We start from the raw sequence: 16,488 nt of genomic DNA, 5'->3' as shown, positions 1-16,488 counted from the left end.
GGGACATCTAAGTGCTACACAAATTCCTAAAGACTTCTTGCATACTAAACACGAGCATACAATTTCTCTACTCCTCTCTTTACCTTAGGCCACCATGCTTCCGCTGTACCACTCTGATACATCCTCCTAAGGTCCCGATACATCTCAATAGCTCCTAAATGAATGTCTTCCTCTAAAATCATCTTTCTTAATTGAAGGTTACTAAGCACCCAAATTTGTTCTTGCACCTCAAAACAACATCGATTCTACTCAGAAAAGTTATCTACACTCCTACCAATCTTTTCCACTTGATTCTCTAAGAAAGGCTCTAACTCCTAGGCTTCTCTAATCTCATCCATTAATTCACTAGTCACTTTCAACATAATCAATTCAATGCTCCTAAGGATAATCTCACACACAAAGCATAAGTCTCTAAATTCTTCAATCAATTCCAACCCTTAAATCATCAAAATGATATACCAGAGGTCATCATAATCAAGGCATCTGCCACAATATTGGTTTTACTTCTATGATCATCTCTAAAGATTAAGCACCTAAGCATAAGTTCACTAGGTATACATATCAGATCTCTAATTTCACCACTCCATCTATACCCAAGTCAAACTCTCATCCATCACCTTATCCTATAGCCTCATATCTTGTCACCAAAATTATGCTTCTCCAATTTCCTTCAACAATCCATTCACTACTCAAGTCATACTTAGTCTCACACTACTAAGGGTAACCTTATAAGCCAAACTTAAGTCTCTAATTTGAGCCAAAAGATTCATCTCTCTAATCATAAGGGAAGATAAATATAAAGGTTTCCTACACAAAACATCGATCACCTCAATGGCTTTAGCCAAATAATAAATAAGATCAAAATCTTATTCCTTAAGAAATTTCAACTATCTCTTTTATCTCATATTTAACTCCTTTGGTCAAAAGATATTTAAGGTTCTTATGATCACTAAATACCTCAAGCTTAGAATCATATAGGTAGTGTCTCCAAATCTTAGTATAAATGACAAAATCACTAACTCAAGGTTATGGGTAAGGTAATTCCTCTCATGAATTCTCAATTTCCTAGAAGCATAAGCTACTATTATTCCTTCTTGCATCAACACTCTGTCCAAACCTATCTTAGAAGCATAACTATATACCACAAAAGACTTACTAAAATCTAGTAGTATTAACACTAGTCAATCTTTCGTTAAGAATTTCAAAACTACTCTCATACTTACTATCCCCCACAAGGACAACACTCTTCCTAGACGACCTAGTCGAAAGTAATGTTATCTTAGAAATTTACTCAATAAATCTCTATTAGTAATGAGCTAACCCAAGAAACTCTTAACCTCACTAATAGTATCGCTCACTTAAGAACAACTTCTATCTTAGATAGATCTACGTTATACCTCCGCCAGAAATTACAGGACCTAGAAAACTCACTTCACACAATTAAAAATCATACTTAGATAAATTAGTGTAGAGCTGTCTTGGATACATCTTCATCCTCATCTCCAATATGATGATATCACACCCTAAGGTCAATCTTACTAAACACATAAACACTCACTAAATGATCCATAAGGTCATCTATCCTCATATCAACATACATGCATATCCAATCGTATTAGAATACCTACTTTAAACCTTCATATATACCATTCCTAAGCATGTACGAATCAATCACCATTTATTCCATATAGCATGTACATGAACCAACTTTACCACATAGCATCATATCATCTTAAACAACCTCTCAATGACAAAACCTCAAAACATCATATCCAAATCTATTTTTATCCTTGCTATGCCTAAGAACTCAAAAACATCATGACAACATATACCCACCTTCCACAACTATAAAAGAAATTGACACACAGAGAGTTATACTCATCCAAATGATCTCAAACCTATCTCAAAAGAAAGCTAAGAAAATAAGCTACAACTCTTATGAAGACATAAGATTCCAAAAAGATCATCTTCTTAGCTAAAAATTTCAAAAACCTCAGCAGATATATTCGGCGCTTACAACTAGACCTTTGATCACTAAAGTAGCTATAACTAAAGTTCTAGACATCCGTTTTATCTGATTCCAGTTCCATTGGAAAGATAACATTCAAGGCTACAACTTTTGTGAAGACCATAAAATCTAAATCTGTCAATAAGGTACTGTTATTGGCACAACAAAACTGCAACGAAAATATTCCCTACACCATACAGCAATAGTGTACTAACATCCCACAAAATACCTCAACCATTCCAAAATCACTTCTTTCCACCTTAAACTCATATCCAAGCTTTTCACTACAATTCTAAACCAAATCAACTCACACATTCAGCATAAAAGACTTATAACTGAAATAAAATCCTCATGCAACCTAACCCTAACTAGGTTAATATGCAAGTATCAAAACTTAAGGGAATCACCAATACTTTGACCTTTCATCAAGAATGCTCAAAGCTCTAATGCTCAACACATAACCTTTTGGATTCAATCACTACAACTATAGTTTTCAGAAACTCCACCAATCGTAAACTCTTAATACACTCGATAAATCAATGTCTTACCCACATCTAAGGTTCTAATAGTTCTAGTTGGTTAACACAAGGCTTCGTCCACTATTACTGGCACATATGCTCACAACACGAGCGATACCACTCAACCACCACTTCTTACATAAGCAAAAAGTATCAAAACAAATGAACAATCATGAATAGCATCAAATAAGCTATATCATGTCTTTCAACCAAACTATGAAAAAAATAATATAAGTGTAAGCACAACACTAACAATACAAGGGAAACATCACCATCGTTATCATCATCATAATGCAAAACATTGTTAGAGTACACACAATTAAATAACAACAAACAAAATCAATCATCATACTAACATATCAATAAATTTGACAATCGATTCATTTTATCATTCATCTACCAAATAAGCATAGTAGACTCATAACTCACGGCCGATTGGATCGACCTGCTTTGATACCACTAAATGTGACACCCTTACTACCCCCACATATATAATATAATTTAATTAAGAAGAATAAACTTTCAAAGGGTTCGTAAAAGGGTTCACATAAAACTTCAAAACTGTTCTTTCTTCAATATAAGAAAATGACTGAAAAATAAAACTTGAAAGGTAAAATTTAAGAGTTTACAATTTTAAAATCATTTATTACAATACCAAATCCATATAAATATTATGTCCTAGAAATTCTCTTCCCCGATGTCACATTATCAGAACATTCCCATAATTTAACTGTTGGCATTCTAGATGCCACTCGTAGCCGGATCTTCTTCACCTAAAATATCCACAGTTTATACGGTGAGAAAAGAAAATATCTATATGCAAAGTACATACAAACACATCACAATATAATCTCATCATAATTCAATATTTAATAAAATATATATAGATATATATATATATATATATATCAATCATTCATCATCTTCACATCTCAATTCACATTTAACATATCTCATTTCACATACATATCTCAATCCATCATAATCCACACCAATTATACAATTTACAACATCATTTCCATATTCATAATTCATGTCAATCTTACAATTAACAATATCATTTCCACATCCATAATTCACACCAATCTTACAATTAACACTATGCCAAGACCTCGCCACATCTGACACAAGTGATACAGGTTAATTGCCTCCCACACCAAACCAGGGTCACGCCCTCCCTGTAGCATCACTTACCCAGGGGCCATGCCATCCCTAGTCATTAAGGAGTACGCTCGTCCCTGAAGCATCACCTACCCAGGGTTCGTATCATCCCTGATCATCCAGGAGTACGCTCGTCCCTGAAACATCAACTACCAGGGTTCGTATCATCCTTGATCCTTTAGTGTGAGGAACCACAATCAAATTACAATACGTACAGTCTTTTGCAATTAACCCTATGCCAGGGCTGCCATAATCGACATAAGTGGTGTGTGTTAACTGTCTTACTCATCCCACACCATGCTAGGGTCACGCCCTCCCTGTAGCACCACTTACCCAGGGGTCGTGCTATCCCTAGTCACTGATGTGAGGCACCACAATCACAATCATAATCACATTCATACAACATCTCATCTCATAATTCAAATTCACATCACGTACATGTCGCCACCCGCCGAAACGGACCTTGGCATTCGCGACGATGGTCGGACTCTTTTTAAGGATTGAAAAATGATGGATTGTTAGAACGACTTATTCTCAAATTGAGACCTCACCGAACTAACAATTTTATTAAATGATTCACCAATCCATGTTAATCCCAAGCGGGACCCTCCATGGATTAGTGGTTTTCACAAAAAGAAGGGTTCTTGGAGTCGCCACCAATGTTTTACTCAAAACATTGGAAAAAGGGATAAGGCAATTGATTTTCGCAAATCAACCTTGGCCATTACAACCAGAGTTGGGTAAGGGAGTCGGTTACGTGCGGGGAAGGTCTTAGCACCCCACAACGTCCCTTTCGGGTTCCCTATGACGGATTATTTCATAAATAACAGTGTAAAATTACTAAATTACCCCTATTTATTAGAAACGATTATAAGCGGAATATTTACATGATGAAAATTCTAAATATGCAATGCAACAATCAGAAAGCAGTAAAAGGAAGGATTTTGAAAAAGAAACCTTTGAAGCGTGCTTTTATATATTTAAACAGACGTTAGGAGGCTTTTTGGCGCTCCTTCCCACTACACGCTTGCTCGCTCCTTCCCTAAAAATTAATTTTTACTATGGAAATCAAAAAGATTTCCCTTCGACTAGTTCGAATCCTCAAGCTAAATGCTCAGAACTCAAGAACTTCGTCGGATCGGCTCTCGGAGAGACTTCTAGGGCAGAACACTGCTCAAAAACCCCAGAATGCTCAACAAGAGGGTCCAAGAATCTGGAAAAAGTGTCCAAATGTGTGGAATGACGTCCAAATGATGTCCTATATATAGGAGTGAGGCGCAGTACGGCCTCTGACATCAATACGGCCCGTACTGAAGTTTTGAACTACAGTACGGCCGTATTGAATTCAGTACGACCGTACTGAAGTTCAAAAACTTCAGTACGGCCGTATTGGTTTCAGTACGGCCGTACTGAAGTTCAAAAACTTCAGTACGGCCGTATTGGTTTCAGTACGGCCGTATTGTAGTTCAAATTGTTCAGTACGGCCGTACTGAACTTCTAGGAGGCCGTATTGAGCTCCAATCCTCCCACATCCTTATTTTAAGCTACTCTAAGACTTCTAAACCTATGAAGAATCATCCTAGGGTCTTCCAGGGTCTTCCAGGAGTCCTTTCGGCTGACTTTCCTTCGGTCTTCGAGAGTCTTCGAGTCTTATTTCCGACCCGGACAATTTTAGGGGTCTACAGCTGCCCCCCCTTTACTTAGTCAAACGGCTTTTTGGTGTACCGGTTGACAAGTAAAGGAGTTGACCCAATTGTCCGAGGAATAAGCCATCCTTCCGACTTGTAGTGTCTTCCGGTGGAAAATTGTTGAGTAGCCTCTCCAGGTTGAGTATTAGTCGTCGCCTCTCCAGGCTCGTTCATACCTCGGTGTTTCTGACAACCTCGGTAGCTGAGTACCGCCTCTCCAGGCTCTGCCTCTGTGTTTCTGACGACGTTAGCAGTTGCACACCTCCGTGTTTCTGACGACGTTGGTGGCTGAGTACCGCCTCTCCAGGCTCTGCCTCTGTGTTTCTGACGGCATTGGCAGTTGCATACCTCCGTTGTTTCTAACGACGGGGTAGCTGAGTACCGCCTCTCCAGGCTCTGTCTCGGTGTTTTTGACAACCTTGACAGTTGCATACCTCCGTTGTTTCTGACGACGGGGTAGCTGAGTACCGCCTCTCCAGGCTCTGCCTCGGTGTTTCTGACAACCTTGGCAGCTGAGTTTGCCCTCTCCAGGGTCTGCGGTTTGCCCTCCCCAGGGTTGCATACCTCCGTGTTTCTGACGACGGGGTAGCTGAGTACCGCCTCTCCAGGCTCTGTCTTGGTGTTTCTGACAACCTTGACAGCTGAGTTTGCCCTCTCCAGGGTCTGCGGTTTGCCCTCCCCAGGGTTGCGTACCTCCGTTCTTCTGGTCACTTTGGTAGCGTGAGTTTGCCCTCTCCAGGGTCTGCGGTTTGCCCTCCCCAGGGTCTGCCTCCGTGTTTCTGACGACGTTGGCAGTGTGAGTTTGCCCTCTCCAGGGATTTGTGATGATTTTGTCTCCACAGTCCACGATGCTGCTTCGACGATTGTTTTTGATTTTTGTGCCACTGAGGGCTGGATAACGCAGGGATCCGTCTAGGGGATGTGCAGTTACTCATAGGTTCTTGTGTCCCAACTTTCCATTGCGTAGTTGGTGCCCACTGGGGAATTTCTGATTCCTTGGGGGTGCAGACACAAAGATGCTCCTTTTGAGGTGAGCGATGCCTTATGATTGGCTGACGTCCTTTCGACGTTGGTGGAGTATCCCGGTTATCCTTATTCGGGTGACTCTTTTTGATTTTCTGGTTTTATTGCCTCTGCGTAGGCTGTTATCCGCTGGGGGATTCTATTGTGATGATTTTGTCTCCACAGTCCACGATGCTGCTTCGACGGTTGTTTTTGATTTTGGTGCCGCTGAGGGCTGGATAACGCAGGGATCCGTCTAGGGGATGTGCAGTTACTCATAGGTTCTTGTGTCCCAACTCTCTATTGCGTAGTTGGTGCCCACTGGGGAAATTCTGATTCCTTGGGGATGCAGACACAAAGATGCTCTTTCTGAGGTGAGCGATGCCTTATGATTGGCTGACGTCCTTTCGACGTTAGTGGAGTATCCCGGTTATCCTTATTCGGGTGACTCTTTTTGATTTTCTTGGTTCTGTTGCCTCTGCGTAGGCTGTTATCCGCTGGGTGATTCTGTCGTTAATTTTGATTAGCCTCTTCTGTTAGGCGGATCATCTTGACGTTCAATGATTGGCTGAATGCCGAATTCCGCTTGGGGAATGATTATTGATCTTTTTTGGATTTTCTCTTTTTGAAGGAGTGCCTCTGAGTAGGCGAATTATCTTGATGTTTGGTGTTCGGCTGAGTGCCGGATTCCGCTTGGGGAATGGTTATTGATCTTTTCGGATTTTCTTTTTTTTTGAAGGAGTGCCTCTGAGTAGGCGAATTATCTTGATGTTTGGTGTTCGGCTGAGTGCCGGATTCCGCTTGGGGAATGGTTGTTGATGTTTTTGATTTTTTTCTTTTTTTGAAGGAGTGCCTCTGAGTAGGCAAATGGGGATTGAAGATCTTATGTATCCCAGAGTATTATTTAGAAAGCCTCTTCAGGCTTAGCTTCACTCGTCGCTCGAGTTGGAAAGCTATCTTCCACTAAGGAAGTCAAAGTCCTTTGACTCGGATATTCTGTTCGGATGATCATGCTTCCATTGGGGAATCTTGCTGATCTTGCGCTGATAGCTTTCACTGGGAGTTCGGCCCAAGAGTGCAAGCTGAGATGTCTCTGGGGAGTATTATTTCGGCAAGCCTCTCCAGGCTCAGTTATTCTGTACGATTGGGGAGTATTATTTCGGCAAGCCTCTCCAGGCTCAGTTATTCTGTACGATTGGGGAGTATTATTTCGGCAAGCCTCTCCAGGCTTAGTTATTCTGTATGATGAGGGAGTATTATTTCGGCAAGCCTCTCCAGGCTCAGTTATTCTGTACGATAGGGGAGTATTATTTCGGCAAGCCTCTCCAGGCTCAGTTATTCTGTATGATGAGGGAGTATTATTTCGGCAAGCCTCTCCAGGCTTAGTTATTCTGTATGATGCAATTGATTTTCTGAATTTTTGTCTTTTTTGTCATTTTTTGGCTTTTTCTGTTGATTGCTGTCATACACAAGCAATTTTTTTCTATTTTTCTATTTTATGCGATTGCCTCATGATAAGGTCTTTAAATGTGCAACTAAAGGCCAATACGGCTGTATCCATTTCAGTACGCATGGTACGGGCGCGTTGTTTTTTCTGAAGTTTGATTTTTTTTGATTTTTGGTTTTTTCAATAAACAGAGAATAAGTGATCTTCCAGTACACCTATCATCTGTATGCATGTATGCGGTATGATGCACCTAATTCTATTTGATTTATTTTTTCAAAAGAATTAACCGATGCATTTCTTTGCTAGGATTTTGCCATTCCTCTAGACGGGCTGTGCGCTACCGATTTCTGTAACCGAGGAATGATGCGTGTTATATCGAGATTGGTGTCATCAACCAAGTGATCCTTCCCTTCCTTTAGAAGACATGTCAACCCTCCTATTGATCACTATATCTCCATGTTTCCACTAGATTATTCTAAAATCGTTTGGGACAAGAGAAAAGAAAGGAAAGATATTCTTTTTGTTCAAAAGTTTGTGTTTTAGAGGGGATTATTATTATTTTGAAAATGGTTTTTGTAAGAATGGCTGGCCAAGGTAGGCTCATGTGTTTAGGCTTGTTTGATTAAACACTTATGAAGTTAAGAAAGTCTTGTTATTTGACGTTGTGATTTGACAACTTAGATAGCTTTCCTTGAACCTTTCTTTTTGAATTCGGTTCATGGTACCATCATGGGTTTCTTTTGCTTTTTTGATTGTCCTTATTTTTGCCTAAAACACCCCTTTGTGGCGTCTTAGCGGACCTTTGTTTTTGTTTATTTTTGCAACCCTAATTTTTGCCTAGGTCACCCTTTTGTGGGATTCCTAGCGGGTTCTTTGCTCTTATTTTTGCGCAGCCCCCTTTTTGGGTTTCCTGCCGAGCTTTTTGTTTTTAGGATTTCTTTTTTTATCCATGATGGCACCTGTCGAGGCCAAGGAAAGGTGCTCCAAGTTGTCACACACTTCCACATAAAAATGATGCGGGTTTATTGTTATTAAGACGATTTTAACCTCATTTATGCTTATTCAAACAGGGTTAAAAATAATGCGGTCTAGAAATTTATTGCAAGCAAGAAAAGAAGCAATAAGAAAGAATAAAGAATGATTTTATTATAATCATAATGGAAACATGTGCCCTATCGAGGCTCGGGGGTCGGGCTGTCCCCGAGGAGTAATCTCTAATAGTCATCAGGTCTATACATCCCTATCGGAAGGAGAAGAGCACTTGATGACGACGACCGGCCTTGACGCTTGTGAACCGGCCTTCCTAAAGATCTGGCTTAAAGAACGTCGAGAAGGATCTTGATTCCTCTTCGTCCTTTGATCTTTATTAGGGTTGTATCCTAGCCCTTGTTTCCCCGGATTATCTTTGATGATGGGTAGCTCGGGAATCCCTTGGGAATCCTTGCCAAGTCCTTGTCCGGGCAAGTATCCATTCTTGGTGAGCATATGGGCTACCTTCTTCATTTCTCGGGGAAATGTTTCAACATTGGCAATCTCCAATGCTTGGAAGGCGGTCTCTAGAGCTTCCTCTGCTGCATCCACATAAGGTATGGCAGATGGCTTGCTGATGAGTATGTCATCTTCAGCTTGTACAGTCACCAGCTTGTCACCCATTTTTGGTGGAGCGTAGAGGGAACAGCTTTCGCATCATGAATCCAAGGTCGGCCGAGGAGACAGCTGTATGCGGGAGTAATGTCCATCACTTGAAATTCGACGTTGAAGATGGTGGGTCCAATTTGGATTGGAAGATTGACTTCTCCCACCACTTCTCTTTTAGAACCGTCGAAAGCTCGGACGATCAAGTTGCTCGGGCGCATTTGGACTCCCTTGATTGCCATTTGATCAAACGTTCTTTTTGGCATCACATTCAAGGAAGATCCGTTATCCACCAAGACTTTAGCGATGTGGTATTCCTTGCACTTTACAGAGATGTGCAAGGGCTTATTGTGGTTTGGTCCCTCAGCGGGGATTTCTTCATCGGTGAAAGTGAGGTGATCATTAGCCGTGATGTGACTAACAATCCCCTCAAATTTGTCATGGGAGATAGTGTGCGACACGTATGCCTCGTTCAAGACTTTCAACAGAGCTTGCCGATGCGGTTCGGAGCATAGGATCAACGACAACAGAGTAATCTTTGCTGGCGTCTTATGAAGTTGATCCATGATGGAGTACTCGCTTTGTCGGATATACTTTAACAGCTCTTCAGTCTCCTCCTCGGATTCTTTATTTTCCTCGGTTTTCTCTTCTTTTTCTTTCCCTTTATTCTTGGGAGCTTTGTCATGAAGATCTTCGGGAGTGTAGATCCTACCACTCCTAGTCATGCCCCCAAGTCCAGCGATGTTAGAGATATCGCTGTCGGCAGAAGAATGGATGTCGTATATCCATGGCACAGCCTTATTTGATTTGTAGGGAAAAGGTCTTGGAGCAGTGATCCTTAACGGTGTCGGACCTTCCCCTTTATTCGTCTTGATTACCAACAACGGAGTTGATGTGCGCTCACTTGGCGCGGTTGTTGGCTTACACTTAATAACAAATGGCGTGCGATCCATTCTGAACATACGCATCGATTAATCCTTTCTTTTTATTAATGTTTATTAATGAATTACTAGGAGGGATGTATGAAATGCAAACCTAGATCCCTCCATGATCTTTGATAAGAATGCATGATATGAGATGATGACGTTGAATATGCATGCATTGTGTTTATTCAACTAAGCATTATCATGTTTTCGGGATGCTCCTAAGATGATGCATGATATTGCTTGGTTTGGATAAATATCTTTTTTTTTTTGATATTTTGTTTTTTGTATTTTTTTGGGTGAAAAGGGAAACTACCTATATGAATGTGATGAAGGTCGATGTTAACACCATGTAATGGAAGATTCTTATTCCTATTTATTCTTATTTTAAAAAGGAATGTTGTATGTTTAAAGAATGCAATGTATGCTCAAACAATGTCACATAAACAATGCACAAACAATTCACTCATCCACGAACAGTCACGAGCGAATCACGAGGTAGGGGTATCCTGCAGAAAAGTGCATATTCAAGGAGGTTCTAACTGTTCTCACTGGTGTGAGGCCCCCAAGGTGCCCCCATTATAGGGACCCAATTCCTCTCGTCGTAAGTCGATGGAAAGCTCCAACGCACTGTCGGACTTGAGTTCATGGTTTTCACCTTGAGTGATGTTTTCCGACAACGGTCTACGGGCACCTATAGACCCATTCGACAACCGGCCGTACTAGCATCCACTCCGTATGGCTTTCCACTCATGCCCCCGGGTATAGAGGGAACTGTTGTGTGCAAAGGTTTGTGTGCAGTTTATATTTCAAACAATTGCGAAAATTTAAACATCCAACAGTTATTAAAGCCAATTAGGTAAAACGTATTATCATTCAAGCGAGGGGTAATGAAGTAATTTTAAACTATCATTTTAGAAATAATCCATCACTAAATGGGACTGACTCTCGAGGCTTCCCCAGTGGAGTCGCCATCTGTCGCCACCCGCCGAAACGGACCTTGGCATTCGCGACGATGGTCGGACTCTTTTTAAGGTTTGAAAAATGATGGATTGTTAGAACGACTTATTCTCAAACTGAGACCTCATCGAACTAACAATTTTATTAAATGATTCACCAATCCATGTTAATCCCAAGCGGGACCCTCCATGGATTAGTGGTTTTCACAAAAAGAAGGGTTCTTGGAGTCGCCACTAATGTTTTACTCAAAACATTGGAAAAAGGGATAAGGCAATTGATTTTCGCAAATCAACCTTGGCCATTACAACCAGAGTTGGGTAAGGGAGTCGGTTACGTGCGGGGAAGGTGTTAGCACCGCACAACGCCCCTTTCGGGTTCCCTGTGACGGATTATTTCATAAATAACAGTGTAAAATTACTAAATTACCCCTATTTATTAGAAACGATTATAAGCGGAATATTTACATGATGAAAATTCTAAATATGCAATGCAACAATCAGAAAGCAGTAAAAGGAAGGATTTTGAAAAAGAAACCTTTGAAGCGTGCTTTTATATATTTAAACAGACGTTAGGAGGCTTTTTGGCGCTCCTTCCCACTACACGCTTGCTCACTCCTTCCCTAAAAATTAATTTTTACTATGGAAATCAAAAAGATTTCCCTTCGACTAGTTCGAATCCTCAAGCTAAATGCTCAGAACTCAAGAACTTCGTCGGATCGGCTCTTGGAGAGACTTCTAGGGCAGAACACTGCTCAAAAACCCCAGAATGCTCAACAAGAGGGTCCAAGAATCTGGAAAAAGTGTCCAAATGTGTGGAATGACGTCCAAATGACGTCCTATATATAGGAGTGAGGCGCAGTACGGCCTCTGACATCAATACGGCCCGTACTGAAGTTTTAAACTACAGTACGGCCGTATTGGTTTCAGTACGGCCGTATTGTAGTTCAAATTGTTCAGTACGGCCGTACTGAACTTCTAGGAGGCCGTATTGAGCTCCAATCCTCCCACATCCTTATTTTAAGCTACTCTAAGACTTCTAAACCTATGAAGAATCATCCTAGGGTCTTCTAGGGTCTTCCAGGAGTCCTTTCGGCTGACTTTCCTTCGGTCTTCGAGAGTCTTCGAGTCTTATTTCCGACCCGGAAAATTTTAGGGGTCTACAGTACACAATTCCACCTCACATACACAACAGATAAGCCCAACAAAATAAGGGTTTACACACCCCTCAAGTAATTCACATCAAGATCATTCATTCTTATCAATCAATACAATAAAAACATTCATAAATTAATATTATAAACAATGGAATTATCAATTTCATATAACTTTAACATAAACAATAAAACCCCCAATTCTTTCAAAACCTAACTCACAGGCACTTTTCTACAGTTTCGTTCTCCCTCTCAGATCATCATTCTTACAAATTAAATATATATTTCTCAGAATCTAATGGTATCATTAATTCCTCAAACAGAAATATTTCAATTTTTCCAAAACCTAGCCTACAGGCACTTTTCTATAATTTCGTTCTCTCTCCCAAAGCATCATTTTTACAAATAAATCATATATTTATAATCCTAAATTCATACAGAATCAAATAATGCCAATAATTTTTCAAACAGAAATAATTATAAAATTACTCATAATCCTAAGGGCTCTTCTTCTACTCAATTCCCTCATGTAACTCCACATATAAATAATCCCCTTTTTCCCCGTACCTGGATAAACAGCAGTTGAAACTACAACAGGGATCTCTTGGTCTCCTCCTCTAAGTGCCCCATGGTCTTCAGAGAGAAGAAGAGGGGAAGAAAAAAAGAACAGAAGACAATAAGAAGAGAGAATGAGAGATGTGAGAAAATGAGAGGTAAGGCCTCCTATTTATAGGAATCTGCCTCAACTAATCCAGAACGGCCCGTTCCAAAAGTGGAACGGCCGTTCTGGACCCTCCAGAACCAAGCAAAAATCTCAACTCGAACGGCCCGTCCCAAAACCGGAACGGCCCGTTCCAAAACCCAGCAGAACGGCTCGTTCTACCTTCAGAATGGCCCGTTCTCCAAACTAGAACGGCCCGTTCTCCAACCGGAACGGCCCATTTTCCAACCGGAACGGCCCGTTCTCAACTACATTTTTTAGGCAAATTCTTTATTCCGGAACGGCCCGTTTCAATTTCGAAACGGCCCGTTCCAGGCAACGAATTGGGCCCACGGCCTAGTAAAAATTTGGGTTGTTACATGTATTAGTGTTTCAGATAAATAACAATAAGTTCAGGAAAAATGAAGGACAAGTATGTTCAAGCATAATCGAGTTGGACAAGACATCAGACGATGGCAAAAGCTAGTATTAAGACTAAAGTTGATCCATGCCTAAATCAAATACAGGATAAGATGAATCTATCAGCTGAAGCCTGACATATCAAATGTAAGATCGAAACAAGCGTTGTATGAGACTAAGTCAAGCACGGGACGAAAGTTAGCCAAACATCAACATGAAGTGGCAAAATCATCAGATAGAGCCTAATGAACTAGAAGACGAAGTTATCACTCTCATGACGAGACGTAAAGGGTAGTCAAGATTAGACGAAGTATCATATATCCAAGCGTAGTTAAAAATGATGAAGCGCGTCTGATGTCCACTAATCACAATTGAGTGAAATCATACAAGAAATACCAAAGTACATCAAATCAGAATATAGAAAAGAAATAAAAAAGGCAAGTGTGGAGTTACAAGTCAAAGTTGCGTATGCCAGAGAAAGGACACCTACTTTTCAGAGATAGATAGCATTGCAGCAGCTAAACTGATGAGACAAGTACAAATATGCCTAGAGTATGATTGAAGTAAGACATTGGAGTAATCAACTACACAAAAGGACTTCACGTATACCAAAAAACATTTAATGCAAGATCAAATGCATTAAATGAAGAGATTCACATAGCCATGAACAAGCCTCAATCTACAACGACATGAAGCTACGCTCCAACAAGAAAATTTGAATTCAAACAATGGACAAATTTACTAAATGGCTATAAGTATCAAGGAAAAGAAGAAGAAGAAGTAGAACGGAGAAGAAAATAAAACGTGCAATAAGAAAAACAAAGCAAAAGAATATAAGCTACATTTTCTTCTCAAAAAACTTCTTGTATATTTGTGTAAAAGCTAAGATAGCTTAAGATAACTTATCTTAGTAAACACACTATGTGAGATAACTACCCTATCCTCTCTGTGAGAGTTGCAAACACACTCAACATCTTTATGTGCTGTAAAGCTTGAAGAGGATGATAGAAAGAATACTTGTGAACCAGAAGTGGTTGAGAATACTAGCGCTAGTAAGTGAAGCTAGCGGGCCAAAAGTGGTCAAGAATACTTGGAGAACCAGAAGTGGTTAAGAATACTAGCGTCGACAAGTGAAGTTGACGAGCCAGAAGTGGTTGAGAATACTTGTAAACCTTTGTGATTAGTGGAACCCTTCGTTTGAAGGAGACTGGACATAGCTCAGATTGAGTGAACCAGTATAAACATCTATGCATTTTTTTTCTCACTACTCACTTCGTTTTCATCCATTTTCTTTTCAACAAACTGTTAGATGAAAACACAGCTGCTCATCTTGTTTAAGAAATAATTCCTATTTGGACGATAAAACCTTTCAGATGGAAAACAAAATCACTTAACTTGTTTCTTAAAGTAGTCGATCAGTTCTGCTAGACAAAATTTTCAGACAGACAAGCCTGCACAAGTTTTCGACCGTGATTGAACACTCTATTCATTAAAAAATTTTGTTGCAAAGAAACTTTGAAAAATCTACCTTTAAATCACGCACACACACATTCAACCCCCCTTCTGTGTGTATTTCTGCTAAATTCAGTTGGTATCAGAGCTTGACCCATTGGGTTGAGCATCTAACACTACAGGGGTAACGATCATGGAAAATGAAGGACAAGCCATGAACTGCCCACCCCTCTTTAGAGGGACAAAATATGACTACTTGAAACAAAGAATGATTACATTCTTTGATGCTTGTCATATAAACATGTGGGACATTGTTGAACAAGGAAATTACATTCCACTAGATCAAGCTGGCAACGAGATACCCAAAGCACAATGGAGTGAAGAGCAAAAGAAAAGATTTATGCTGAAATCCAAAGCACGCAACGCACTCATGTGTGCCCTGTTTGAGGAAGAATACACTAAAGTTCACAGCTTTAGGAGTTCCAAACAGATGTGGGACACCCTAGCTCTAACCTACGAGGGGTCCCTAGAGGTAAAGTGCAACAAGTTAAGCTTGTTGGCACGTAAGTATGAACTATTTAAGATGGAAGAAAGTGAATCTATACAAACCATGTTTGGAAGATTCCAAACCATTGTTAATGAACTTTCATTCCTAGGTAGAACTTATGATAACTTTGATCATATTGACAAATTTCTTCGAAGTCTACACACGAAATGGAGACCACAAGGTACTGCTCTGAAAGCATCCAAGAATCTGGAAAAGCTCTCTCTAGAGGAACTCATTGGACTACTCAAGGTTCATGAGTTGGAGTTGCAACAAGACGATGCTAGGAGAAAACAAAAGTCTATTACACTAAATATACAAAAGACAAAATCTACACCATTATCTTTAAAAGCCCTAAAGGCAGATGATCTGTCTGATGAAAGCTGCAATGAAGAAACCTGCGATATAGACAATGAAATATCTTTCCTATCAAGGAAGATTCATTAAAAGATTGAATTAAAAATATTTTCCGGGGATATCTATTTTCCCGAAGAAATGGAAGAGGGATTCCAAAACCTCCAGTGCTAACACTCATGGACCCAAATCCATTTGGGTACCAAAGACTAAAATAGTGTCTGTTATAGATTTGTTCAATAAGAACAAAAAATGTCCAGTTAGGAGGGCAAGTCACGTTTATAGGAGGATAGAAAGGACTTATCATGGGGATAGGTAAAATAGGTATCAACTCCTCTATATCCATTGATAATGTTCTGTATGTTAAAGGACTAACACATAATCTACTAAGCATAAGTCAATTGTGTGATAGTGGTTATGAGGTATCCTTCAACAAAGACAAATGCACTGTTAGTCAACCTGATTCATCTATATTATTTACAGCTAACAGATGCAACAACCTGTATAAAATTATGCTTCACGAACT

General features: G+C 40.0%; 1 protein-coding gene across 1 annotated transcript; it reads left to right on the top strand.

Moving 5' to 3' along the window:
• The first annotated feature begins 15,257 nt into the window (after positions 1-15,257).
• Positions 15,258-16,055, top strand: LOC145954899 (uncharacterized). The gene has a single exon (XM_083069584.1). It carries the CDS (start codon positions 15,258-15,260, stop codon positions 16,053-16,055), a length of 798 nt encoding a protein of 265 aa, XP_082925710.1.
• The last annotated feature ends 433 nt before the right edge of the window (positions 16,056-16,488 follow it).

This window comes from Cajanus cajan, chromosome 2 (genome assembly GCF_000230855.2).
Source record: "Cajanus cajan strain Asha chromosome 2, NIPB_CcT2T_4, whole genome shotgun sequence".
NCBI lineage: Eukaryota > Viridiplantae > Streptophyta > Magnoliopsida > Fabales > Fabaceae > Cajanus > Cajanus cajan.
This window is presented reverse-complemented; position numbering and strand designations above follow the sequence as displayed.